At 55.2% G+C, this 25,808-nt stretch overlaps 13 protein-coding genes across 13 annotated transcripts; 6 read left to right on the forward strand and 7 right to left on the reverse strand.

The window, feature by feature from the left end:
* Positions 1 to 339: 339 nt before the first annotated feature.
* CC84DRAFT_1222416 (Pentafunctional AroM protein) lies at positions 340 to 5,247 on the forward strand (the record flags this gene model as incomplete). The annotated part of the gene is made up of 3 exons (XM_018183366.1): positions 340 to 939; positions 990 to 5,171; positions 5,227 to 5,247. The coding sequence occupies 3 exons, from the start codon at positions 340 to 342 to the stop codon at positions 5,245 to 5,247; spliced, it is 4,803 nt and encodes a 1,600-aa protein (XP_018030462.1).
* Positions 5,248 to 5,405: 158 nt separating this feature from the next.
* CC84DRAFT_1102729 (subtilisin-like protease-like protein) lies at positions 5,406 to 6,780 on the reverse strand (the record flags this gene model as incomplete). Its single annotated transcript, XM_018174980.1, has 4 exons — positions 5,406 to 6,045; positions 6,097 to 6,310; positions 6,357 to 6,408; positions 6,469 to 6,780. 4 exons carry the CDS (start codon positions 6,778 to 6,780, stop codon positions 5,406 to 5,408), a joined length of 1,218 nt encoding a protein of 405 aa, XP_018030463.1.
* Positions 6,781 to 7,471: 691 nt separating this feature from the next.
* Positions 7,472 to 8,445, reverse strand: CC84DRAFT_1209774 (uncharacterized protein; the record flags this gene model as incomplete). The annotated part of the gene is made up of 2 exons (XM_018182241.1): positions 7,472 to 8,235; positions 8,409 to 8,445. The coding sequence occupies 2 exons, from the start codon at positions 8,443 to 8,445 to the stop codon at positions 7,472 to 7,474; spliced, it is 801 nt and encodes a 266-aa protein (XP_018030464.1).
* A 929-nt stretch (positions 8,446 to 9,374) lies between these two features.
* On the reverse strand, positions 9,375 to 11,598 carry CC84DRAFT_1156131 (molybdopterin binding oxidoreductase; the record flags this gene model as incomplete). Its single annotated transcript, XM_018176963.1, has 8 exons — positions 11,270 to 11,598; positions 11,169 to 11,225; positions 10,855 to 11,049; positions 10,790 to 10,804; positions 9,766 to 10,740; positions 9,709 to 9,737; positions 9,627 to 9,659; positions 9,375 to 9,555 (listed from the first exon to the last, which is right to left on the reverse strand). The coding sequence occupies exons 1-8, from the start codon at positions 11,372 to 11,374 to the stop codon at positions 9,375 to 9,377; spliced, it is 1,590 nt and encodes a 529-aa protein (XP_018030465.1). The 5' UTR covers positions 11,375 to 11,598.
* Positions 11,599 to 12,087: 489 nt separating this feature from the next.
* On the reverse strand, positions 12,088 to 13,919 carry CC84DRAFT_1130012 (cytochrome P450). The gene is made up of 3 exons (XM_018175846.1): positions 13,698 to 13,919; positions 13,164 to 13,628; positions 12,088 to 13,113 (listed from the first exon to the last, which is right to left on the reverse strand). Exons 1-3 carry the CDS (start codon positions 13,877 to 13,879, stop codon positions 12,165 to 12,167), a joined length of 1,596 nt encoding a protein of 531 aa, XP_018030466.1. The 5' UTR covers positions 13,880 to 13,919; the 3' UTR covers positions 12,088 to 12,164.
* Positions 13,920 to 13,963: 44 nt separating this feature from the next.
* Positions 13,964 to 14,414, reverse strand: CC84DRAFT_359467 (uncharacterized protein). Its single transcript, XM_018185898.1, has one exon. It carries the CDS (start codon positions 14,321 to 14,323, stop codon positions 14,087 to 14,089), a length of 237 nt encoding a protein of 78 aa, XP_018030467.1. The 5' UTR covers positions 14,324 to 14,414; the 3' UTR covers positions 13,964 to 14,086.
* A 461-nt stretch (positions 14,415 to 14,875) lies between these two features.
* On the forward strand, positions 14,876 to 16,360 carry CC84DRAFT_1199654 (DAO-domain-containing protein; the record flags this gene model as incomplete). The annotated part of the gene is made up of 1 exon (XM_018181629.1): positions 14,876 to 16,360. The coding sequence occupies one exon, from the start codon at positions 14,876 to 14,878 to the stop codon at positions 16,358 to 16,360; it is 1,485 nt and encodes a 494-aa protein (XP_018030468.1).
* A 549-nt stretch (positions 16,361 to 16,909) lies between these two features.
* On the forward strand, positions 16,910 to 17,068 carry CC84DRAFT_1049204 (uncharacterized protein; the record flags this gene model as incomplete). Its single annotated transcript, XM_018173451.1, has 1 exon — positions 16,910 to 17,068. A coding segment is annotated over one exon (159 nt), but the record flags the coding sequence as incomplete, so codon positions are not given.
* A 304-nt stretch (positions 17,069 to 17,372) lies between these two features.
* Positions 17,373 to 18,020, forward strand: CC84DRAFT_1180914 (uncharacterized protein; the record flags this gene model as incomplete). Its single annotated transcript, XM_018180518.1, has 1 exon — positions 17,373 to 18,020. The coding sequence occupies one exon, from the start codon at positions 17,373 to 17,375 to the stop codon at positions 18,018 to 18,020; it is 648 nt and encodes a 215-aa protein (XP_018030470.1).
* Positions 18,021 to 18,338: 318 nt separating this feature from the next.
* Positions 18,339 to 19,500, forward strand: CC84DRAFT_359484 (uncharacterized protein). The gene has a single exon (XM_018185899.1). The coding sequence runs from the start codon at positions 18,487 to 18,489 to the stop codon at positions 19,342 to 19,344; it is 858 nt and encodes a 285-aa protein (XP_018030471.1). The 5' UTR covers positions 18,339 to 18,486; the 3' UTR covers positions 19,345 to 19,500.
* A 12-nt stretch (positions 19,501 to 19,512) lies between these two features.
* CC84DRAFT_1190857 (glycoside hydrolase) lies at positions 19,513 to 20,754 on the reverse strand (the record flags this gene model as incomplete). Its single annotated transcript, XM_018181144.1, has 3 exons — positions 19,513 to 19,607; positions 19,776 to 20,639; positions 20,739 to 20,754. 3 exons carry the CDS (start codon positions 20,752 to 20,754, stop codon positions 19,513 to 19,515), a joined length of 975 nt encoding a protein of 324 aa, XP_018030472.1.
* Positions 20,755 to 21,517: 763 nt separating this feature from the next.
* Positions 21,518 to 23,356, reverse strand: CC84DRAFT_1231542 (ClpP/crotonase; the record flags this gene model as incomplete). Its single annotated transcript, XM_018183733.1, has 2 exons — positions 22,830 to 23,356; positions 21,518 to 22,783 (listed from the first exon to the last, which is right to left on the reverse strand). Exons 1-2 carry the CDS (start codon positions 23,304 to 23,306, stop codon positions 21,518 to 21,520), a joined length of 1,743 nt encoding a protein of 580 aa, XP_018030473.1. The 5' UTR covers positions 23,307 to 23,356.
* A 332-nt stretch (positions 23,357 to 23,688) lies between these two features.
* CC84DRAFT_1156149 (uncharacterized protein) lies at positions 23,689 to 25,800 on the forward strand (the record flags this gene model as incomplete). Its single annotated transcript, XM_018176964.1, has 4 exons — positions 23,689 to 23,738; positions 23,786 to 24,120; positions 24,173 to 24,582; positions 24,643 to 25,800. 4 exons carry the CDS (start codon positions 23,689 to 23,691, stop codon positions 25,798 to 25,800), a joined length of 1,953 nt encoding a protein of 650 aa, XP_018030474.1.
* Between the last annotated feature and the right edge of the window lie 8 nt (positions 25,801 to 25,808).

Here is a 25,808-nt window from a genome sequence, read left to right on the forward strand (position 1 = left end):
AGCTTCGAGTACCTGCTCATTGCAGGGTTGTTGCAATGGCCGTCGTCGGGCTAGTGCGCGGGTAAAGTGTGGAGTGCGGAGGCGAGCGCACTCAAGCTTCGAGCTCCGGTATCGCCGCCGAGTCCCACAACGGAAGGCGGTGAGGCCCGCGGTCATGGCAGCATTCACCCAAAATTATTCTGCCGCCTGACTCACGCTGCACGACGGCCCTGGCAAGCGCATAGAGAGCTGCCCGCACCCACACGGTTGACTTCACTATTTAGCTGCACGTGCCCGCAACGCAATTGGCATAGGAAGAAGCTCCCCTGGCAGCTCGCAACACCCGTTTCCGCCGCGCTGATGGCGACCAACGGCGGCGCTGAGCCCACAAAGGTCACGATCCTGGGCAAGGACTCCATCGTAGTCGACTATGGGCTGTGGCAGAACCATGTCGCGCACGACTTGGTCACGACGATTCCCTCGTCGACGTACGTGCTGATTACCGACACCAACATTGGGCCCCTCTACATCCCCGCCTTCGAGGAGAGCTTCCGCAGTGAAGCTGCCACTGTCTCGCCCGCGCCGCGGCTCCTCACGTACCAGATCCCGCCCGGCGAGAACTCCAAGTCGCGGTCGACCAAGGGCGTCGTCGAGGACTGGCTGCTGTCGCAGGGATGCACGCGCGACACCGTCATTATCGCGCTGGGAGGCGGCGTCATTGGAGACATGATTGGCTTCGTGGCGGCCACCTACATGAGGGGCATCCGTTTCGTGCAGGTGCCCACGACGCTGCTCTCCATGGTCGACTCGTCCATTGGCGGCAAGACGGCCATCGACACGCCCGCCGGCAAGAACCTGGTCGGCGCTTTCTGGCAGCCCGAGCGCATCTACGTCGACCTGCGCTTCCTCGAGTCGCTGCCCAAGCGTGAGATCATCAACGGAATGGCCGAGGTCGTCAAGGTACGTAGCCTCGAGAACCCGCGCTTTGGTGTCCTTGCTGAATGTGTCAGACCGCTGCCATCTGGAACGAAGACGAATTCACGGCTCTCGAGGGCAACGCCGAGCCCATTCTGCACGCCGTCGATCGTAAGCTGGAGAACGGGCGCCGTAATTTCGACAGCATAGCCGCCATCCTGAAGCGCATTGTGCTCGGGTCGATAAAGGTCAAGGCAGAAGTCGTGTCGGCAGACGAACGAGAGGGCGGCCTGCGGAACCTGCTGAACTTCGGCCACTCGATCGGACACGCCATCGAAGCCATTCTCACCCCTCAAATCCTCCACGGAGAGGCCGTGGCAATAGGCATGGTTAAGGAGGCCGAGCTGGCAAGATACCTGGGCGTGCTGGACCCGTCAGCGGTAGCGCGGTTGTCCAAATGCATCGCGAGCTATGGACTACCCACCTCGCTTGCCGACAAGACGGTGCGAAGGAGGACCGCCAACAAACACTGCCCTGTTGACGAGCTGATTAAGATCATGGCTGTGGACAAGAAGAACTCAGGCGCACAGAAGAAGGTGGTGCTCCTGTCAGGTATCGGCAGGACCCACGAGAAGAAAGCGAGTTCAGTCGCGGACCGAGACATCAAAATAGCCTTGTCACCTAGCATTTCCGTCCACCCGGGCATTCCGTCCGACTCCAACGTGACGTGCACACCTCCTGGGTCCAAGAGCATCTCTAACCGGGTTCTTGTGCTGGCTGCGTTGGGCTCTGGATCTTGCCGAATCACGAATCTATTGCACTCGGACGACACCCAAGTCATGCTGGATGCGCTCGCACGCCTCCAGGCCGCGACCTTCTCTTGGGAGAATGACGGTAAAGAACTAGTAGTCACCGGCACTGGCGGCAAGCTCAAAGCCACCGACGATGAGCTCTATCTTGGGAATGCTGGCACCGCATCGCGCTTCTTGACTTCTGTGGTTGCCCTCGCTGACCCTACAGGGTCTGTCACGTCCACTGTTGTGACGGGCAACGCCCGGATGAAGGAGCGCCCGATCGGACCGCTTGTCAAGTCTCTCCGCTCTATGGGAATCGATGTAACCTACCAAGAGAATGAGGGCAGCTTACCTCTGCGCATATCAGCATGCGGCGGCTACGGAGCAGCATCAGGAGAACGTGAGTTTACCGGCGATATCGAGCTGGCCGCTACAGTCTCCTCGCAATACGTTTCGTCAATTCTCATGTGCGCGCCTTACTCAAAGAAACCCGTCACTCTGCGCTTGGTCGGCGGGAAGCCCATCTCGCAGCCCTACATCGACATGACGATTGCAATGATGGCCACCTTTGGAGTTCAGGTGGAGAAGTCGCAGACGGAAGCAAACACGTACCACATCCCGAACAAAGCCTACACGAATCCCACAGAGTATGTCGTCGAGAGCGATGCTAGCTCAGCCACGTATCCCCTTGCCATTGCGGCCATCACAGGAACCACGTGCACGGTACCTAACATTGGTTCTGGTTCCCTTCAGGGAGATGCTCGATTTGCCATAGAGGTGCTCAGGCCCATGGGCTGCAAGGTTGAGCAAAGCGCCACCTCCACCACCGTTACGGGGCCCCCTAGAGGCCAACTGAAAGCGGTTAGAGAAATTGACATGGAGCCCATGACCGATGCCTTCCTTACCGCCTCTGTTCTGGCAGCCGTAGCATCTTCGAATGGTACAAACACTACGACCCGCATCTACGGCATCGCGAACCAGCGTGTGAAGGAGTGCAACCGGATACAAGCTATGGAAGACGAACTTGCCAAGTTTGGCATCACTTGCAGGCAGTTCGATGACGGTATCGAAGTTGACGGTCGAGGCTACGAGCTTGACGCACCTCAAAGCGGCATCCACTGCTATGATGATCACCGCGTAGCAATGAGCTTCGCAGTATTGTCCTTAGTCGCACCCAAGCCCGTCCTCATTCTTGAAAAAGAATGCACCGGAAAGACCTGGCCCGGTTATTGGGACATTCTGCACCAGCTCTTCAAAGCTGAATTAGATGGTGTTGAACAGCCACGTGTGCTTCGTGATACTCACTATGGCGGCAAGAAGCCTACCAAATCCATCATCGTCATTGGGATGCGGGGCGCCGGTAAGACTACCACGGGTGGATGGGCTGCCCGCTACCTTGGGTGGCCTTTCGTTGATCTTGATACGGCTTTGGAAGAGCACGTTTCCATGACCATTCCAGACCTGATCAAGGCCAAGGGATGGGAAGGGTTCAGGGAAGAGGAACTCAAGTTGCTGGAAAGAGCCGTGAAAGAGAAAAGTACCGGTCACGTCCTTGCTTGTGGAGGTGGCATTGTCGAAACTCAAGCTGCTCGCGATATCCTCAACAACTACCAGAAGGATGGCGGCATTGTGCTGCTTGTAACCCGTGATATTGAAAAGATTATGAGCTTTCTCCAGATCGATAAAACGCGACCAGCATATATCGAGGACATGCGGGGTGTATGGCTTCGACGGAAGCCATGGTACCTGGAATGCAGCAACTATCAATTCCACATGCAAAGCGTGGACTCTGTGGGTCTAGCGAATACCCTCGAAGACTTTTCGCGCTTTCTCGATCTCATCTTTGGAAAGAATAGATCATTACAGTCATTGAAGAAGCGGAAGCAGTCCTTCTTCGTTTGTCTTTCGGCACCTAGTCTACAGCCTTGGCTCGAGAAGCTCCCAGAGATAATTGTTGGTGCGGATGCGGTCGAACTCCGCGTAGATCTGTTAGAAGATCCCGATGGCTCAGAAGGCCTCCCATCGTTCGAATTTGTCGTAGACCAAGTGGGCCTTTTGCGCACAAAGACGACGCTACCGCTGATCTTCACAATACGAACCAGAACTCAGGGCGGGAAGTTCCCTGACGACGCATACGACCATGCCCAGCTTTTGTACAGCACCGCACTTCGTCTAGGCGTCGAGTTCGTTGACTTGGAGATGACGATGCCCGAAGAGATACTGCGTGAAGTCTCCGAGAATCGCGGCTTCAGTAAGATCATCGCCTCTCACCACGACCCGAAAGGCCAACTTTCCTGGACCAACGGCTCGTGGATTTCGTTCTACAACCGCGCTTTACAATATGGCGATGTTATCAAGCTTGTCGGTGTAGCAAAGACTTTGCAAGATAACTTCGCGCTTGCAGAGTTCAAAGCTTGGGCTGAGAGTTCGCATCCCGTGCCTTTGATCGCCATCAACATGGGTGAACACGGCAAGCTTAGTCGCATTCTCAACAACTTCATGACTCCTGTCTCGCATCCTCTTCTTCCTTCTGCTACAGCACCCGGCCAGCTTTCCGCGGCCGAGATCCGCAGAGGTCTCACGCTCATGGGCGAGATCACGCCTAAAAAGTTTTGTATATTTGGAAGTCCAGTCCAGCAAAGTCGCTCACCACCCATGCACAACACCCTCTTCCATGAAACAGGTCTCCCCCACACCTACGGCATCCACGAGACCACGAACGCGGAAGATCTGAAAGCCGTCATCCGCAGCCCAAACTTTGGCGGCGCTTCGGTCACCATCCCATTAAAGCAAGATGTCCGGCCTCTCCTCGATGGCGTAGGCCCTGAGATCGACGCCATCGGGGCCCTCAACACTATCGTGCCTGTGACCGAAATCGATGAGACTGGCAAGGAAGTCACCAAGCTCATCGGCCGCAACACGGACTACCTTGGTATGGTGCTCGTGCTTCGTAATGCCGGTGCACAAGGCAGTGCAGGGCTCCAAGCTGGTCTTGTCATCGGTGGTGGTGGCACCTCGCGTGCAGCCATATACGCACTCCATGAGATGCAGTACTCTCCGATCTACCTCCTCGGCCGCAACCCTCAGAAGATGTCCGTCCTGCGCGAGGCATTCCCCAAGGACTACAACATTCAGATCGTCAACGCAGCGAGCATTGCAGATGTCGAGCGCATACCTACTGTCGCCATTGGAACTATTCCTGCAGATCAGCCTATCGATTCGTCCATCAAGGAAGCGCTTGACGCGTTATTCGCAAAAGCGAAAAATGAGAAGGCAGAAGCAGAGGCGCCCATCGGCAGTCGGCCGCCGGGAGGCAAGAGGATCTTGCTCGAAATGGCGTATAAACCCGCAGTCACAGACTTGATCAAGCTGGCGACAGAAGCCGGGTGGGACACAGTCAATGGTTTGGAGGTCCTGGTTGGACAGGGTGTTAAGCAGTTCGAGTACTGGACGGGTATCAGCCCGTTGTACCGGATTGCGAGGGTAAGTTTAAGATACAAGTAATAGGGGACGCAGAAGGTGTGCTAACGTGATGCAGGATGCTGTCATGGGCGCGTGAGAGGACGGAGTGCTACAAAAAGCAAGATGCCAGATCTTTATGGTCGATGGAGTTAGATGAGGGAATACAATCACAGCATGACTTACGTCGCAGTGTCTCGCGGTTCATACAGGTGTACTAACGTGATGACAGATCCGGGGGAGTTTTTTTTTTTCCACTCACTCTCCCGCCCCATTGAACGCCACGAGATCCGCACTTCCCTTCGCGTCCACCACCCTCCCCGGCGTTGCCAGCCCAAGGACTCTCGCTTTCACCTTCTCCGCGTTCATTGGCCCCTCCGACCCCCTCAAATACGACACCAACCCAGCTACATGTGGCGCCGCCATCGACGTCCCAGACAGCACCTGAATCGCATCGTCGCTTGTCCGATAACTACTCACGATTCCCGTCCCCGGCGCAAAGATGTCCACCGTAGGCCCATAGTTCGACCCGGACGCACCACTATACCTTTTATCATCGCGCTGCAGATTTCCCACACATAGCACCTCGGGCGAACGCGCAGGCGACACGAGGGACGCGTCGCGGTTCTCGTTTCCGGCAGCCACAACAGCGAGCACGCCCTGCGCCCAGGCGGCGGTGATGGCGGCGTCCCAGGTCGCCGACGCGGCGCCACCGAGCGACATGTTGATTACAGCGGTGGAAGTGCGGTTTTTGGATACGATGTCGCGCACCGCCCAGTTGAAGCCGTCGAGCACGACTGACATTTGACCGGAGTTTCCTTCAAAGATTTTGACGGCGATGATGGTGGCATTTTTGGCGACGCCGTAGGTTTTGCCGGCTATAATGCCCGCGACGTGGCTAGGGAGGATGTTAGAGGGGACAGTACCATGAGGGATGTGGGAGACGTACGTTCCGTGCCCTGCGTTGTCGGTGTTTTTGTCGTTGACGGCGTTGTACCCCCAGATGGCGCGCGTGCCATCGAATTCCTCGTGCGTGATGCGTACGCCCGTGTCTACGACGTAATTATAAGTGCCATGCCCGGCGGTGGAATCATAGATGTAGTCTTTCGCATCTTTTGTGCGGGAGGAAAGGGATGCGAGACCCCAGTTCACAGTGTCGCCCTCTACACCTATCAGCATTGTCTTTGCGATCAATTCGCAGATCCATACGCGTAATGAAATCAAACGTCGTCATGATTCTGTCTTCTTCAACCCTGAGTACCTACCAAATGATCAGTTAGACTCCCATCAAGCTTGCCAAAGCACACGACGGCCTCCCTACCTCAGGTAACTCTCTTAGCTCCTCAACCATCAACTCATCAAAAGCACCCGCGTACCCCTTAAACATCCCAAATCTATACTGCCGCTCGATCTCCCCAACCTCTCTATGCCGAACTCCTACATTGCGCGCGCGGATCTCGCGAACTTTTACGAAATGCGACGAGACAGTTGCGACGTCGGCGTCAGGCCGAAGCGTAACGATCCATTTTCCGGGGACGACTTGGCCTGCGCCAGCTGCAGATAAGGGTGATGCGTGTGCGAGAAAAAGGAAGGTTGATGTTGCGAGAGCGAGGAGTCGGCGAAGAGGGGCCATGCTGGGCCGACAATGGGAATCGAGGTTCCTCAAGGGCGGTCGGTGGTCAGGTACCTTTTAACACGGCGCAGGATCACCACGAGCCTGCGACTTGAGGCTGTGCTCATTCATATACATCCTAAGCGGTACCGTCCTCGCGGTGGCAACAAGCACTTGTCGTCCTTTCTTGCCTCTAGGCATGGCCGGGAGCGGCGCTGATTTGTGTCGCTATATGAAGCCAAGACCGCGATAGATGTATTTGCGCTCGCTAATCTGCCGAACAATAGGTGGTGTGGTGGATAGATTGGGTTTGTCTGCTTGAGGTATCTTATACGAGGAGGCGCTGGTGGGTAAACTGGATTGTGTATATGAGCCGGATGAGGCTATTTAACCCTGGCGTGCGTTCGTGTCGGTTCTCGTGTCGAGCCTGATTAAGTCGAAAGGGTACAGCCGTTTCTGGTTTTGGAATTCACGGGATCGAGTTTGTCGGGCAGGGTATCAAGGTCAACTAGTCTCTTGAGATATCACGGACGGTCGTTGTAAAGGACAGGCACGCACTGTTTACGGATAATACAATCACCACGCATTCCGACACACAACCACGTCAACACTGACAGTACAGTGTATTTTCTCATTATACGGAATAGATAGACCGAGGCTCCACAGACTGGTGCCTCTCCAGAGAATACTGCGTTATCACGATGTCGAACCTCTACCTCAAATACCCCATCCCCATCCCCATCCCACTTAACCTCCCCAGCGGCTCCGCACTCCTCGGCCTCACCGGCCTCGGCCCACTAATCTCCAACCCAACCCAGCGCTCCCCCGCCTCCCTCCCTACCTCCTCCTCCCTCTTCATCATAAACGCAGCCCGCGGCACCTGCAGCAGCTCCCCCTTCCCGAACCCATCCTCACCGCTCTCCCCAAAACCCGGACCACCCCCACTCGGCCGCCCAACATCCCTCTTCTCCACTATGAGTGTCCGCCCGGACGACCGCGAACTCGCCCTACTAGAAGTCCCCGGCAGCGGGCTGTTGAACATGCGGTGTCGCAGCCGGGAGCCGAGTTTCGAGCGGCGGATCGGGATCTCGGCGATGGCTCTGCCGCGGCGACGGCGGCGCAGGACGAAGATGGCGAGGACGAGGACGAGGAGGAACGCGATTGCGCTGCCGGCGATGATTCCGGCAAGAGTGCCGGGGGAGAGGAGGGGGCTGGTGGGCGTGAGGATGAGGGAGTCGGCGGAGGTGGGGAGAGAGGTCAAAGCCGAGGTCGATGAAGCTGTGGATGAGGATGAGCGCGTGGGCGTGGTGGTGACTGTTGGAGCTGGGGGCGACGGTGATATTGAAGGCAGCTGGGCTGGCGGTAGGGAACTTATGGCTGTGGGGATGTTGCCTGTGTTTCCTGTTGCGTCGGGGATGGCCTGGCGTCGATGGAGGTGAATGTGGGTGCCGTAGATGGCGAAGGGCGATGCTGATGCTGTTGGGAGAAGGAGAAGTACCCATAACAGCGTTAGAGAGACAATCGCCACGTTCTTCCGGGTCCGTCTTGATTGGTGGCAGTTCAATTGTACTGTGAGTGATGTGGGATGGGTGCTGTTGTTTGAATTCGTGGACGAGAACCTTGTGTGATAAGAGGCTTGTGGGACACACTGCTCGCAATATGTCCGCTCATGTCTTCTCGGGACATGATGGAAGGCTGCAGGTGTAGTCGGGCGCGTTAATTGACTGCTCACTACGTCCAGACTTCTAAACGAAGTTAGCAATTGATTTGAGAGCTTTCAGGCCACGCACTTTAGAGTGTCCCGGATTGATGACCTCCATTCCTCACAAATGGCAATCATCTCGCTGCCTCTTCGACCAAAGTAGTCTGTTCGCATGTCTCAAGCTTCAGAGACGCTAACGTCTCTTGTCGATGGTGATGCAGTCTGTCAACCGTGCAACTCGCAAAACGATCCAAACCGATCTCCAGCCCATACCCTCTGTTATACCACCTTCCGCTCCCTTCGGCATTACCACGACCACACTTCCAGGCCCGCTGGCAAGATCACCATCCGACCACCCTAACCACGCCACCCGTCCATTATGAAGCACAGCCGCATATCGTTCGCCCGCTCGCTCCAACCCCTTCTAAAATTTACCCACACTTGACCACTGGCGTCAACCCAACCCTCGGGCGCGCATTCTCCTTCCACGCGTCTTCCACCCACATTTGCGGCTGGAGCTAGGGCTGGGGTGTTTGCTCGGCTGTTCCTTATCGGGCTGCAAATCTGGGGTAAATTCGCCGCATGAGGGCGGACTTGCGCCATCCGCTGTCGCAGATCGGGATTAGCCGAGACCACGTGCCAGGGCGTACATGTTACAGGCCGGTACTTTGTTCTAGAAGGATGGGCATAGTGTTTGTGGTGGTGTTTGTGGGCTGGGGAGGTACCAAGAGGTAGACAAGGGCAGAGCAGCCGGGTAAAGTGGGGCAAGGGAGGCAAGGGTGCAGATGGAGGCGCAATGCAGGTGCAGAGAATATTCTAGCGAAGCTATGGAGTGCATGCGGCTCCCGCTGATGTACTTTCGAGAGTCCGCTGGGGGTTAGGCCCACCCCCGTGATCTTCCACGTGTGATGGCCTACTCTTCTGGATCGCGACCGTGCCTCAACGTCATGTTCGCAAGATACTCCTCCTCCGTCTCGACATCGAACTCGATCGGACGCGTGATCGGCACCATAGGAATACCTTTCTCTTCGCACTGCTTCAGCCGCCGGGCGGTGGCGGGCTTGTTTCGGTTCATGCTATAGACCTTGATGCGACTGCGATGCTGTTAGCACCGTTCCCCAGAACAAGAAACCGCTGTAAGGGTCGGCAATCCGGGGTAGCTTACTGGCATGAAGACGTTACATGGAGATCCCAGTTCCTAGGTCCATATTAGCGAGGTGCGCAAACTACAGGGAAAGTCTGCATACCATGCGCTCCGTACAAATGTTGGCTGTGTCTAGGAGGGAGGTCAGCAAGTTGAAAACGCCGCAAGTGAGGATAGGGTGAAGACATGCATTCAAAGCATTGTCCCAGCATCGCACGCAGAACTCCAGCCAGCCTTCGGCATCAACCGGCATCTCATACTCCCACACACGCCACGAGTAGAACACTTTCTTGGACAGCTGATCGAAGGGTACCTCGTACCAGATGTTACCTCCGTCGCCGCTGACTTCGACACGCTCGGGCCAGCCGCTGCCGCTGAAGGCCCAGCCGGTGAGTTTAATCTTGCCGTCGTGCACGATCTGGTCGTGGTTGATTGGCGTCATGATGGCGCTCGAGACGGGCATCGTCTGGATGCTGAACCCGTTGCTGTAGGTATTGTTGTGCTTGCCAATCTGTGGGCTGTAGTAGATATACTCTTTCATCTGCACGGGGGCTAAGCTGGGCTGAGCGATGACATTGATCTTGTACAGCCACTTACAGCTGCGGGCACCGATGAACCCGAAGACGACTACGCGTAGTGGATACCCATGGATCCTGGGTAGAGGCTCGCCGTTCATTTCCCAGGCGAGCATGACTTCGTGAACGCGGACCTTGCGGTAGGGGACCGAGACGGCGTAGTTGAATACCTGGCCCTTCTTGAAGTAGGTGTCTGCTCCGAAGAATTCCACGTGCTTGCCGCCGTCTTTCAAGCCACCACAGTGCTTGATGACTTTCTTCAAGCTCACTCCTGTCCATCGCGCTGTACCGATGGCGCCCTCTGCCCATGGCGCATTGATGAGCTCGTCACCGTCTCCAGGATATTCCTGGATCTGTTCGATGCGGCGAGTGCCGGAACATTGCAAAGAGGCTGTTTTGGTCATACGCGGGAAAATTGATTCGTCTTGCAGTTCCTTCAAAGTGATCTTCTTGGGGTTGTTGACCATCCCGTCTACGTCGAAGAAGAATTTGTCAGCGTCAATCTCAGGGATACCGCCATGATTGCGAACAAAGAAGTCCTCGTTGGGCGTAATTTCAGTCTAGCCAGGTTAGTCAGGAGCCTGCGTTCAGGACGCTTGGAGAATCTACCTTGACCAATCGTTCCTACATTAAATTAGCGCGTGGTCATATTAGACATTTTCGTAGACACTCACCCTGGGAGGCTCGCCGTTGTAGGGAAACTGGAGTACATGGATCATATCTGCACTCTTCTCTTCCTGCACATACTTCCATGAGATCTCAGGTTGGTTCTTCAGCGTAGCACCCATTGCATAGTGGTAGTACTTCCATCTCACTCCTTCGAGGATGGGATTCGTCTGGGGCAATGGCTTTAACTGAAACTCTGGTGGCTGTAGAACGTCAGTGGTATGTCTTGATTGTCATATACGTCTTATTGAAACCGCGAAGCGAGGCACAATCCTCGTTCGCTCGCAGTCCCATGACTTCAAGTAGCGGGCGCTTTGCTTACAACAGGGAAGTCGTATCTCGAAAGGACTTCCTGGGCCTGCTTCTTCTTCTCAGGGTACTACAGCCGTTAACGAGATACATACGGATTCAAGATCTAAGCACCTTTTCCCATTCGATGTAGCCTTTCCAGCCTTCTCTTTCCTCTGCAAAGTGGGGTTCTTCACCTTGAATCTGAAATGGCGCATGGTCGGGTTCTGCGGGAGCCATCTTAGCTTTGGTGATCTAGGTAATCGATTCACGGCTATCGTGATAAATAGCTAGAGTTCGAGTATTTCGCAAGTACTGCAGGAAGTGTGACAGCCTCGTTGAGGAGGAACGCTTTGCTTTTAATCCGGCATGTTGTTGCGCGACATGGCGGGGGTGCCGCGTACACTCGTGCCATTGATCTCTCACTTGCTACTGGCCCAGAAGAATTGCTGCAAGCAATATGCGCCGGGGCGACTGTTAAGATTCGCGTTAGTGTGCGTCATTGTGATGGCCGTTGGCGTTTGCGGGCAGGGGTGCTCATTGACCGGATGCTACGGTAGTGTCAGTAGTCCCGGAAAACACCACACAATCACGGCACGGCATTCCAGCGCATGAACGTCTGCAAGCCTGCAGCAGCAGCTTTTACAATTTTTATGTATGGAAGTGCACACTCAATACCTACGGCGATGAGCTCGACTGCCTCTAGCAATAGCACACGAAACGTTATCATGTCGGTACGTCATGACAAAGCGAAAAGGTGATGAGCTCCGCGTGCCATGCAGGCACAACCTAACCAGGTCTCAAATCAATTGCAGCAGATAATGTATATCGTGAAGCGATGGGACTAGACAGCGTGGCAGGTCTCCGCGAGTAAGGTCTCGACCTAGACTGTTGAGAGCGTTGTGAGCAAGATTTAGTGTACTTTTCTGAGGATCGTGCAGTATGCCTAGTTACGCCGATGTGTTTTCCGCGGGAACGTGCTTGTATTCTACAGAGAAATGGCAAACGCCGGACTTTATGCTCCCCGCAGTCAATTGTCAGTCTGAGCCTTTTCGTTGCCATGCTCGTCCTGATCCCCGAGCATTGCAGCATGTTCGCTCTCGCTCAACTTCCACATCCACTTGATCCCTTGATCGTCTGACCTTTTCTGGATCTCAACTTCGACATCGAAATCGGGCGCTGGCATATTGGTAGTCATTTCGGCGTTCAATGAGGTTGGAACGACCCATTTCCCGTCTTTCGGTATGATGTCGAATCGTAGCAATAGCATCGCTGCGAATGCAAGCAACTCTGTTGTAGCAAAATGGCGACCGGGACATAACGTGGTGCCTCCACCAAAGGAGCGGAAAGAGACGTTGCTTACCCGAGGACGGGCCTTGTCTGCGAAGCGGTCGTAGCAATACTCTTCTGCATCAGCGCCCCAGCGCTCATGGTCGAAATGCTGAGACACCAAGGGCATAAACACAAGAGCGTCCTTTCGCAGGAGATACTTGCCATCGAGCATGTGGTCTTCTTCAACGCCACGGACTCCAGTCCCGACTGCTTCCAGCCGAAGGACTTCTTTGAATGCGGAATGGAAGAGCGGACACGCGACTTTCAGCGCCGTTATGTCAAGAGTTCGCACAGGGTTGCCATCTGCATCGGTACTGTGCACGACCTGTGCCAGGATTTCTTCTCGACAAGCATCAAACACCTTACGGTCCGAGTAGAGATGTATGACGAACCAGAACGCCGTTGGTAAAGTGTTACCTAGTACCGCCACAGAGGAGCCCATAATGAACTGCGAAAAGTCTTTCAAAGGAAAACTCCTTTCGTTGTAGTACTCGAACAGCTTCTGAATGAACCTGGAGTGGTTTTTGTGGCCGCCGTTCTGGAGAATTCTGGCCCAAGTGGAAGAAAGGAACTCAATTGCCGCAACGCTGTCCTTGACGAGGAAGCCTCCTCCCTTGATCATCGTAGGTATTCCATCGAAGAAGGCCCTAGTGTGAGTTAAAGTTGTATAGCAGGACTTGATGGTGATAGGACAAACCAGTATTTCGTGCGAGCAACAGGATCACGAAGAAGGTTTTCCGGGCCGTAAACACCATTCGTCGTTGGGACAACAAGGACCTCTTTAACCCACTCAAAGAGCTGCGTTCTGCGCGACTGTGAGTCCTGAGGCACCCAATCATCCATGCTTTCTTCCAATGATTTGAGCATAATACGATTCATGTCGTCCAGATCCTTTCCAGGCGCCAAAGGTTTGAATTGCGCGTGCGCAGGACTCGGTACGTGGGCAGGCCCAGTACGCCAAGCGTCAGCTTCGGCCTTCTGAAGTTGCTTTGTTAAAGGACTGATGTTGAACATTTTGTGCGACATGCGATCTTCAACAGACTGAAAACTGAGGACTTTATATTGTCGCTGGACGACGCTGATCAACTGTGGATCATTTATAATGTAGATTCTTTGCCCGGGCAACCTCAGTGTAGATATTGGGAATTTCCCATATCGCTTCCTAGTAGGTGCTTGATATCAGCGTTGCTGCTGCAGTGAAGGAGGAAGCATCGCGTATAACTCGTGTTACCTTAAATCTGCGAAATAAGTGTGCTTTGAAAGGCCAATTGCAGGTGTAATGTACGGTATTGATGTTTCGATGGCGGGGGGCTCGCGCGGGTCTTGAGTCGCGCGCAGCTGCCACTGTAGCGCAATGTAGACGACAGCGACCGCTGCACCGATGACGGCGATGCTTGCAGAAATAGAAGGCATACTGCACGTTACCGCAAATCGACGCAAAATGTTGTTGTCGAGATTGTAGTGTTTTGGCGCAAGTCACGATTTTTCTCACACCGCCTCCTTTCACCGTGCTGGTTACTAGCTAAGCCTGCTCTTTCCTATTGTGGTAAAGCGTCGTCAGACGTCGTCAGACGGGATGATCTGATCTATCATCGTTCTCAGGTTGCGAAATAACATGTCTCAGTCCAGCCAGAAATGCCTGTGCTCATATGCTCTAGGCTTTCTACCGATGCTTTTGTAGTAGATCTCCGCAAAAACAACAATAGAGCGAGGCAAAATGAGGATGACGCGCCATTGGACGCGTTCCCAGAGCAGCCGCAAAAAAAGTGTCCACCGACATACTAATGAGAAAAGAATACATCTCGTACGAGCGAGCAATCGCGCGGAAGAGTTGGCGCAGGCCATATGGAGAGGCATTAATGTGACATGCAGTGAAGATAAGATAAAATGGCTACGCCCCGCATTCTTGGGCGCCGCAAGCGCGCGCTGTCTCCAAATTAGTGGAGCAGAAGTGGGGTAACCGTTAACCTTGCATTCAGGTACACCTCGTGTATCTCAAAAACGGCGTCTTGTTTTTGTCATTGCGATGGTCTGGTTTTGAGTTATGTGAGCAGTATTCCTGCCATGTATCTCCGCTGATGCATTTACGTGCGAACTACATGTGCATTCGGCCACACTATCCGGTATCTAGGGTTGCGATATCGGCTTCTGCCGAGGATCGTCCACCTCGTGGGATGCGGGAACAACGATCCGGTATCTGAAGCTGTACCAACGGCCTTCTCAATGCAGCATAGACGTGCGGAGCGTGGTCACATCGGCCTGCAACTTCCTCTGGCTACCAATAGCCACTATGATACCTAGCAGGTGTAGGCTTTGCGTCTACCTCAGACGCTAAATATAAGATGCGCCTTTCTCCTATTCTTGTACTGTAGTCTCCATTCCTTCAAGAACAATCTAAGTACTGCCGCGATGTTGATTCCCTTGGCGACTGCGCTCTTATCCATTGCTGCTCTGGCACCAGAGGCTCGTGCTCTTGCAGTGCCTTCACCACAGGCGCCTCTCGCCAGAAGGGATAACCTCGACCAGATAATTCTTCCTGGCTTCCCGCACCCCAATCCTACAGTCTCATATTGGCAAGAGCCACCACACCGCATCGCCAATCTCCGCACCACTCCAGAGCTCCCAACATCTGAGGTCTTTGACTATGTCATTGTCGGCTCGGGTATATCAGGCGCGGCCGTTGCCTTCAAGTTATTGTCGCGCGACCCAAGTCTCTCTATATTGATGCTGGAAGCTCGCACGGCTGCTTCCGCCGCCTCTGGCCGAAACGGCGGGCACTGCAAGCCTGGCGACTGGAAAGAGGTGAAAGACTGGGTCGATCTCTACGGGGAAGATGAAGCGCTCAGATTAGGGAAAATGGAACAGGATTGCGTCGATGACGTGCGCGACTTCGTAAGGACGTACAATGTCTCCAGCGGGTGGCAGGATGTCGAGACCGCAGATGTATACTGGACGAAAGAGGCGTTCGACGAGGCCGTTGAGATCAAGCAGTTCCAGGACGAACTTGAGAAGCGTCGACCAAACGACGGCCCTTGGAGCAACAAGCGCACCGTGTATGCAGGCCAGGCGGCGAGAGACTACTGGAAGTGGCCCCAGATCCTCGGCGCGGTTGCGTATACCTCGCACACGCAGAACCCGTACCTGACCGTGTGTGCACTGCTCGAGCAGAGTTTGGAGAAGGGCTTGAACCTGCAGACTACGACTATGGCTCTGAGCATCGACAAAGTGAACAGCTCGGACGCCGGAGCCAAGTGGGAGGTCAAGACAGATCGAGGGACCGTGAGGGGCAAACAGGTCGTTCTGACCACCAACAGCTACACCAACGCGCTGCATCCTGGCCTCGCTAGCACGGGTTTCCTCGTCCCGCAGAGGAATCAAGTTGCAGCGGTGCACCCGTCGAAAGACACCTCCAACAACACGGTCTTCCGTCGTAGTCATTCTTACCCCGATCTCCACAGCGGTAACAACTACATCGCCATCCGCGCTCCAGGCGACATCGGCGCAGGCGATGTAATCGTCGGTGGAAGCACAAAGTTCTCCCCGACTCGAGAGAGGAACATCACGGACGACTCGGTGATCAACCCCGACATTGCGGACGATCTGCACGGCGTAGGCCGCGTTGTTTTCGGGTACGAGAACTGGGGTGAGGAGACGAAGGTTGTGAAAGACTGGACGGGCATTATCTGCAACACCCCGGATGGGTTCCCCGTGGTTGGGGGTCTGCCAAACGAGGAGGGACTCTGGGCTTCGGTGTGCATGAATGGACATGGGATGGCGTGGGCGTTCCGCAGCGCAGAGGCGCTGGTGCAGATGATGGCGGAGGGCGAGACTCCGGAGTGGCTTCCAAAGCGCTTCGATATCAATCGGGCGTGGAATTACACTGCAGAGAAATGAGGTAGCTGAGCTGTGTAGAACCGAAAACTATACCCCCGAGAGGCTACGCTCAGGACCAATGTTCAGAGCAAATCACGTCCATGGCTGAGTCCAGTTTCGACTGTGTGTTAGAGCTCTACATCAGAGGCTGTTCGTCGTGGTGTTGGTGATTGTCGCTCCTGCCATTGGCCTGTTCAGTGCACGGGCTAGCGTGACTGTTGACAGTTCTAGAAGGTTGAGGGAATCTTCTCCAGAGGCCGACAATTCTCATTCCGCAACCAGCGTACTTATAATGGCGCTTGCACCAACGCACGCTCGGTCATGAGTCCCTTCTCACGTCTCTTCGCACGTCCTCTCCACCTGCGACACCGCCTACAGAGCGCCGCTCACCACCACGTCCGCTACACAAGTAGCCGTCCAACCATGTCCACCAAGCACACATCAGAAGCAGCACCGCCTGCAGGCGACAGCGAAACCCACGCGCAACAGCCCTCTAGCCAGCCATTGCCGCTGCCAGAGCCGCCGGCCGACAGCAAGGCCGTCGAGCTCGATGTGAGCACCGGCACTGCTGTCAAGCTCGACCACCTAGGGCCGATGGTCGTCAACCGCGACGGGACACTCAGTCGCATCGGAAACTGGGAGCAGATGACGGATATTGAGCAGAAGAACACGCTGCGAGTGCTGATGAAGCGAAACAAGCTACGCTTGGACGCGTTGAGGGCCGGCGAAGATGCGAAGCCAGCGTCAGAGTAAGATGGTGACATCCTGCGCATTACAGAGAGCGCTGCAGTGAGCTACCAGTCGGTTGGTGGCACGCATCGTGCGTGTCGTGTATGGTACCAGTACACAAGAGTTGGAGGTTCAAGGCTACGCGTGCCGCCTGTGACGTCAAGCGCCTATGACATGCTTCGGCGCTGCCAACAGCATGCGAAAGACAAAAACTCAACTCTCAGTTACCGCCAACAATACAGCCACAATTTCTTTAACATTCTCACACCTGCTCACTTCCTCCCGCTCCTTCTCCTGTTTTATCATGGCCGCAGAAAACGCCGACAGCCCCGAGCCCGAGATTCCTCAAGGTCTCTCCGATGAAGACCGCCTGAAGGAGGCTGCCTCCGCAGCAGAGCAGGCCATAGCAGCCCAGGGCATGGCGAACAAACTCCGCGAGACGGCTGCGACCTTCACTGACCCGAAGAAGCGCGAGAAAATGCTCACGGACGCCTACAATAAAGAGATGGAAGCCCACGGCAATTCAAAGAAGGCACGCCTGCTGCAGAGCGGAGCCTTCCAAGGCTCCATAGGCGGCGCTGGAATCGGCGGCGCAGTGAGCGCAGGCGTAGGCACACTCGTAGGCACTGTAGTCGGCACCGTCACCGCGATACCAGTGACGGGCTTGGGAGCACTGGCTGGCGCTGGCGTGGGCGCGATACATGGACCGTGGATCAAGTTGGGGAATATGGCGAAAGGCAAGAAGGATGACGGCGAACAAAAGGAGGTCGAGGTTTCACCGGACGACGAGGACGTTGTCCCCAACCCCGAGGTGCTCCGCCAGCGCGCCGATGCTCTCGCTGCAGATCGCGCAAAACAAGGCGCAGACAGCGGGTCAACCACGAAGGAGAACCGCCAGCCACCCAAGAAGAAGCCGCGGAAGCTTGAAGTACGTTCCGGAGCCCAAAAGTAGGACTCTTTCTCACGACAACGCGATTCGCTGCATGTATTCGAACTCTCGACGTCTCTTTTTGAAACTCTTCCTTCAATATCCTATTTTCAACAAGCATATCGGCGCATAGCGTACAGAGCATATGAGGTATTCTTGCGGCGTTTGGTAGCGTTGTGTAAGCAACTAGCATCATCTTCAGCCTGTCTCGAGTTTAGTTTACCTTGCAAGTCTGGAAATCAATACTTCACCCCGAGGGCTTGGACTGCTTCGTTCATTTGCGCGGCTGAATGGCTGCACCATGATCAGTGCTTGGAAGTGACCTGCGAGTGCATTCACCACGTTTTCGTTTGCGAGTCAACCGTCACGCCGAGCCGCCAGTTCTACTTCTCACTAGGATACATTAACTAATCTAGATCCTCTATCTTCGATCTCACGACCACTCGCACACACTCGTTCTTACTCGCGCCGAGGCCAGCTCACGCAAGACATGCTCGTTCGATCAAGCCATCCCCTCCCTTCGAGGCTAATCACTACCGACATGTCCATCCTGGACGTCCGAGCCGTAACGACAGGCTCCGACCAGCCGCGTCCCACACCCTCTTCAACCTCCCGAGGAAACCCAATAGCGACCGACCTGCACGACTACAAACTGGGTCCCATGTGTGAGGGCTCACCTTGCTTTAAAGACTCGGACTGCGATTCGTGGTTGACATGCAACCGTTTTGATGCGCACTGCAGGAGCAGGGAGTCAACTCTATCGTTGACAACAGGTGACAGCGGAACCGGAGTTACGAGCTTGGCTAGCACCACGGTTGCAGCTCCTTCGAGTGAACATACAATTGCGATTCCGAGTCCGACGATGACTTCTTGGCCTACGAGCACGAGAGGGGATACTACGCTCCCGACGCTCCCGTCCCCAGTGGCAAACTCGACCTCTATTATCACCTCAACTTCAACTTCAATTTCAATCACAACCTCAACATCTACACCAACACCAACCCCCTCTCCAGCGCCAACCTCTGCACGCAACCGTGTCCTAATTTACATCGCCATGCCCCTTACCTTTGTCCCCCTCTTAGTGCTCGCCCTCATATGCTTTATTCGCTGGAGCAGGACCCACCGCAAACCAATAACCTTGGACGCTTCGCCCGCGGCGCAGACACCGACGCGAAGCAGACTGCCGCCGGCAGGTTTTGGTGAGAATGAGGGCGTGTGGACGGTAAGGGGACATCGGGAGTATCGCAGGAGTGGGGGGACGGTGCCGAGCAGGGGACGTGTACGTGTGAGTGCTGGGACTGTGACGAGCAGAAGGGGTGTGCAATTGAATAGAGGACAGAAGATTTAGAGGGCGAACGCGTAGTTGGGTGAGCAAGGCCCGGATTATCGAGGGACATGGTCGTTCAAGTAATCGGGATATGAAAATGCAGACTACATGGTCTAGCTTATCTAAAGGTACAGGGTTTGAGAAGGGAATAAAATCATGAAAATCACGCTCTATAACAAAATGCAGCGGCTATGTGAGAGTTGGGCCATCATTTGCAGTACCCGCCCTTGCACGTCCACGGCCCCTGGCACGGCACACTCGCAGAGCAGTCCCAGCCCCAGCACCTATCAGCAGTCAGCAACGCCCTTCATGTCACGCAGAAGAAGAGAAGACTCACCCCCAGTCACACCCAACACCCGAGTTCGTAGGCCCCGCCACACTCGTTTCCGTCGCGCTTTGAGCGGGCTTGCTCGTCGCGCTCGCAACCGCACTCGACTCCGGCGGAGCGTCACCACCGCACTGCTCGTTCCCGCCAGAAAGCAGTGTAGCCTTCGTGCTTTGCAGTGTCGCGTCGTCGGTCATGACGATCTGAAAGTCCGCCTCCTTGTCGAACTCAAACCACGACATGCTGACATAGTTGGGGTACTTGCTCTTCTCCTGGCTCACCAGCGTCTTAAGCCACTGCTCCTTCTGCCCGGTTCCCGCGCCCGTCTCCCCGATGGCAAACGGCAGGCCAAATGGCTTGCTGTACGCGTCGTAGAAGCTGCCGTACAGCCGGTCGAACAGCTCGTTCGAGGACGTGTCGTCGCCAGACCTCGGGTAGCAATCGATGCCGACAAGATCGACGAAGTCCTCGCCGGGCCACCAGGGAGCGAGGTCTGATGCGCTGCCGGCCTGGTTCGGGCTCCAGAAGCAGGACACCTTGGCGTTGTCCTTGCACGCGGCGTTGTAGATGTTCTTCCAGGAGGTGAGGAAGTCGGCGGAACTGCCGTGGTAGGTTCCGTCGCTGACGTACCAGTTCATCTCGTGGGCGTAGCGGAGCCAGACGGTGACGCCGGCGTCTGTGAACTGCTTCATGACGGAAGCAACCTGCTTAGCGACGTCCTCGGTGATTTCGTTGAAGTTGACGGACGGCATGACGGAAGCAACGAACACGGCGCCTGAGGCGACGACGTCGTCTTTCACCGCGAGCAGCTGGCTGCCGTCAAAGCCTGACGATGTAATCTGCGCATACCACCCGTATGTGCTTGCTTTGGCGCCGAGCTTCGAGTTGATCTCGGCCATAGTGTAGCGCCGAGACGCGGAATCGCCTTCAGAGGGAAGAAAGCCGATGGAGAGGCAGTTCGTTTTGAGGGCGTCGTTGGGGAGACCGAGGTCTTTGGAGGCGCGTTTAGAGACGTGCGATATGGCACTGGAGAGGCCGGGACTGCTCTCAATAGGATAGTTTCCAGCACGTGGAACGCTCATAGAGCTACCAAGCGATGCCGACATAGCAGCCAAAGCTGCCGTGTAGAGAGTAGACTTCATTTTCCAATCTTGCAAAGAGTGGCTGGAAACCGAATCGAGATGGTGTATGCAAATGAAGAGAATGAACCTCAAATGTCGATGCAACGAAAATAGTCCTGCATGAATCCCCTCTTATGTATACCGAACATATATGCCTCTTAGTACGAGCATCCGCATGTCCACAGCAAGAAGCGAACTCCGCTTCCAAACTAGTGTTGATCGACGGAAAGTTCGTTTTGTTTGGACTGGTGCATCGGGATGTTGCAGGGTTGGCCCCATCGGAGGACGAGGCTGAGACGCCGGGCTCTCAGTAAGCAATTTAGGCGACCGAAACTTCGCTGCTTCTGGTTACTTGCGCTGTAGATACGAGCGTTATTCTAGGCTATCCGCAGAGAGTGCCAAGGTGAAGTTTAGCTCGACATCATGTGTATCGGACCGGAAGTACATGTCATCCGAGAAGATTCCTGATTGGGAAGCATGGTGCGAGTGTTTCTAATGCGAATGTTTTGCTGTCATGATGGCCGTTGAATCAGGGGTGCAGTAGAGTGGACCTGTTTCATTCAGATGAGAGGGGAAGCAGTGTTAGTAGTAAGCGCAAGGCATCAGAAGGACAGCACACTCAGCTAGTTTTGGCTCCATAGATTGAGATGACACGAAAACCGATTGCATATACATGCTCAGCTCGATCGATAGTATACCGACGCCGATATGCAACGATCTTAAACAATGAGTCGGACTTCGACAGGAGCTATGCAAATGTAGGCTTAACCCGTCCAGCCACTCTCTCCATAATCCTCTCCGGTAAGAGATTCTCGTAGACATGACTGACCCACTCGCAGCAGACTCTTCTCGTATAGGCCGGATCGATAATCTCTTCGATGCCGAAATGGTTCGCCGTTCGAACAGGATTCATCAACCGCCGATACTCATCTTCCAACTCTTTGTATTTTGCATCGCGCTTCTCCTTGCCTTCCTTCTTCTCGATCTCTTTGAGCTCATAAGAATGCGCAACCTCTATCCCACCCTCTAATGGCAAAGAGCCCCACATCCCAGAAGGCCAGGCAACCCTCATCCGCGGATCGCGACAGTCGAGCATGATGCCGCCAGCGACCCCGTATACACGCCTCACAATTACAGAAAAGATGGGCATAGTGGTGCTGTAGTATGTGGTAGCGAGCTGTACACCATGTCGCATAGTTGCAGACCGTTCTGCTGCTGTTCCGATGGCATATCCTGGAACATCGACGAACTGGATGAGCGGGATGTTGAACACATCGAGGAACTTCAGCATGCGCGTAATCTTTTGCGAGCCGAGGGCATCGAGCGCTCCCGCATTGACTTCGCAGTTGAGCGACACGATACCGACGGAACGACCAGCCAAGCGAGCGAGACCAACGATGGCCGTGGTGCCCCAGAGCGCGCCAATCTCGAAGAAGGAGCCCTGGTCCACGACTTCGGTGATGATCTTTCGTGGGTTGTACATTCTGTTCCGAGCACGAGGGATGATGGATCGAAGCGATTCAGATATACGATCGATCGGGTCGGAAACTTCGATCGCTGGAGGTAGCTTGGTGCCAGAGTCAGGAAGATAGCTGAGGACGGTGCGGATCTGCTCAAAGCAACCCGCCTCATCGGGAGCAAGGTTGTCGATCGTTCCATTGGTGCAATGCATAGCAGGTCCGCCTAGGTCGGTCAGAGACAAGCCCTCTTCGAACGTTGCGTTCTTGACCACATTCGGACCTGCGTTGAAAAGAGATCCTATGTCGGCAGCCATAACGGAGAAGTGACATGCTACAACACGTGCAGCTCCCAGACCAATTGCTGGGCCAACTACAGCTCCCAAGTTGGGGATGCCCATGTTCAGTTGCTGAACGACCTGGGCAAACGAGGGGAGAGGTGGCACGTAGGAGAAGCCGGTTTTACTGATAGTAGTCACTGATCCTCCGCCAGAAGACCCGTCCACGAGCTTGACAATGGGGAGCTGCAAAGCTATAGCGAGCTTCTCCATGTATATCTGTACTCCATCAGTGCGGGATTTCTGGCAATGCGGGATGGCTTACCGTCTTCTCCATCAGCGCACCATCCGCATGGCCTGCCCTGATGGAGAAGTCGTCTGCTGTGAACACAATCTTCCTCCCTTTCAGTCTCCCAAAGCCCTGTACATTGTTGCTGGGCACATAATCCTCGGGCTCTTCCTTGATGCCTCCCAATTGCTTCCACTTGACCGTGCCGCTCACACTGCCAACCTCTTGGAAGCTCCCAGGATCCAATAATTGTTCGACGCGCTCCCGCACCCATAGCTTGCCCGCCTGTTTCTGTCGCACATAGCCTCTGTTGTTCGGATCTGGCGTCGCGGCGATATTGCGGAGCGCAGCGATCTGGCCGAGAATATCCGAGTAGTCCGCAGGAAGTTCGGAATCAGGACGTCGTCTTCGTCGCTTTCTCTGCGTGTTGGGCTCAACGTGCGCAGATATTTGTTTGAGCCGTTCCTTTGCGCCTGCAGATGACGTCGACGCGTCTGTATCGTCCTTTCCCATTGTGGACCAAGATGCCAATATTCTTTCAACGACTTTGGTGTATCAACGCACCTTCCATGAGAGCGTGCTATGGAGCTCACATCATTAACGACTCGCGACGAACGAGGCGTGGGAGACCGGCGGTTTCCCTCCCAGGATTCCCCATGGGGGACGAGCCGAGCCGAGGCAGTTGGAGCTCCCCCGCACCCCTTCACACGACTGGCACAGGAAAGGACGTAAACGCAACCACTAGGGATTTGGACCAATGCTTTTCCTGTGGATACTGCTTGATACAGTGTTCGGATTTGCATCATCTCGGCCCTTTCTAGAAAAGTAGACCAACGCCTGTTCATATGGATTGTATGCCTAGCTCCTCGACACCAAACAACTCGAAAGCCCCAACATGTCGCACCCACCACAGAGACCAATACAGCATCTTCTCGTAGCAAACAGGTACGTCATTGTCCCTCCATTCTGCAGGATCAACTAATCCCAGAAAGAGGCGAAATAGCAACCCGCATTCTATCCGCAGCCCAAGAACTGTCCATCAAAACCTCCGCCATCTACACCTCCGGAGATGCATCGCACACCAGCCATGCTGACCAATCGATTGAGCTCCCCTCAACATCCATCTTCATGGACATCGCTTCCCTGATTGAAATTGTGAAGAAACATGGAATCGACACCGTCCACCCAGGCTACGGCTTCCTCTCCGAGTCCGCAGAGTTCGCGAGGAGGATGTGGGACGAAGCAGGCGCGATAGTGATAGGACCAGGCTGGGAGATTCTGGAAGCAACAGGGGATAAGTTAAGAGCCAGGGAATTGGCGGAGAAATGTACGGTACAATGTACTTTACTATGAGGACTGGAAGACTGACATACACCCAGGCAATGTGCCTGTCTCCCCAGCCATGCTCACTCCGACCTCCTCGTCTGAAGAAATCGCCACCTTCGCTTCCCGTGTGGGGTACCCTATCATGGTGAAAGCCGTCGACGGAGGCGGCGGTCGCGGCATCCGCCTAATTCGCGATGGATCCTCTCTAGAAGCTGCTGTAAAGCGTGCAGTGGAAGAAAGTCCCTCGAAGACACTGTTCGCGGAAAAGGCTGCAGTTGACGGCTTCCGCCACGTTGAGGTCCAGATCGTCGGCGATGGGCAGGGAAACGTGACGCACCTCTGGGAGCGCGAATGCTCGATTCAACGACGGTATCAGAAGATTATCGAGATAGCGCCGAGCACACTGCAAGACAGAAGAATCGTTGCGAGGATCGTCGAAGACGCTATACGCATGGCCAAGAGCGTAAGGTCTCCCCTCCGCTTTCCATACTCCTGCATCGTCGATTAACATGAAGAATCACAGATCCACTACTTCTCTCTCGGCACCTTCGAGTTTCTCCTAAACCCCTCCACGGGGACATACTACTTCCTCGAAATCAACCCCCGCCTCCAGGTCGAACACACCATCACCGAAACCCTAACCTCCATCGACATCGTCCGCACTCAGCTCCTCCTCGCCCAAGCGGCGACAGCCCTCCCAACCCCTCAGGATCCGCTCACTCCGCCGCAAACACACTCCATCCAGCTACGTATCACGGCTGAAAATCCCGCTGCCAATTGGACCCTCTCCATCGGCAAGATCACAAACTTCGAGTTTCCCGCGGGTAACGGAATAAGACTGGACACGCACCTGTCGCATGCACAAGCTACGGTCGTCTCGGCGTCTTACGACAGCCTGCTCGCGAAGCTCATCGTCACGGCGTCGTCGTGGGACGCGTGCCTTCAAAAAGCGCAGCACGCACTCTCCAGAACGCACATCGCCGGCGTGAAGACCAACGTCCCTGTCCTCCGCGCCGTGCTCGCGCACCCGGACTTTCTCGCTGGCAAGTGCGACACGCAGTGGCTGGAGGGCCGGATGCAAGACGTGCTTGCACAAAGCCAGTCCATGGCTGGGACATCCTCGCGCGCAGCGCGAGACGCAGCTTCGCAGCCTGCAGCCACGGCGGCGGCGGCGGCGAGTACGTTACTGCGCAAGGGAGACGCGTGGGCGCTTACGCTGGCGCCCAAGATGGCCTCGGGCCCCAGCCGTGATACCGAGCCAGAGGTCAAATCACATCTTGAAATCACGCGCGTCCTGCGCAACGAGTTCCCGCACGCGCTCGCCGCGGATGTGCGCTTCACCACGCCTACACGGGAACCCATAGACTACACCCTCTCCCTATCTTCCACTTCCGCCTCCGCGTCAGCAACCACTTCCACGAACCGCCGCGCCAATCCTGCGGATGCGTCACACGTGGCAATCCCGTTCGCGGGGAAGCTGGTAGAGGTGCTTGTCGACGAGGGTGACGCTGTGAGAGAAGGGGACGTAGTGTGTGTGGTGCAGCAGATGAAGATGGAGCTGGAAGTTCGAAGTGCGCGGAGCGGGGTGGTGACGTGGGTGTGTGAGGCCGACGAGGGGGACGAGGTGGGCGAGGGGACATTGGCTGCGATTGTGATGTCATCCCACGAGGCGCGGCTGTAGGATATCTG

This window comes from Paraphaeosphaeria sporulosa (genome assembly GCF_001642045.1).
Source record: "Paraphaeosphaeria sporulosa strain AP3s5-JAC2a unplaced genomic scaffold CC84scaffold_13, whole genome shotgun sequence".
Lineage (NCBI taxonomy): Eukaryota > Fungi > Ascomycota > Dothideomycetes > Pleosporales > Didymosphaeriaceae > Paraphaeosphaeria > Paraphaeosphaeria sporulosa.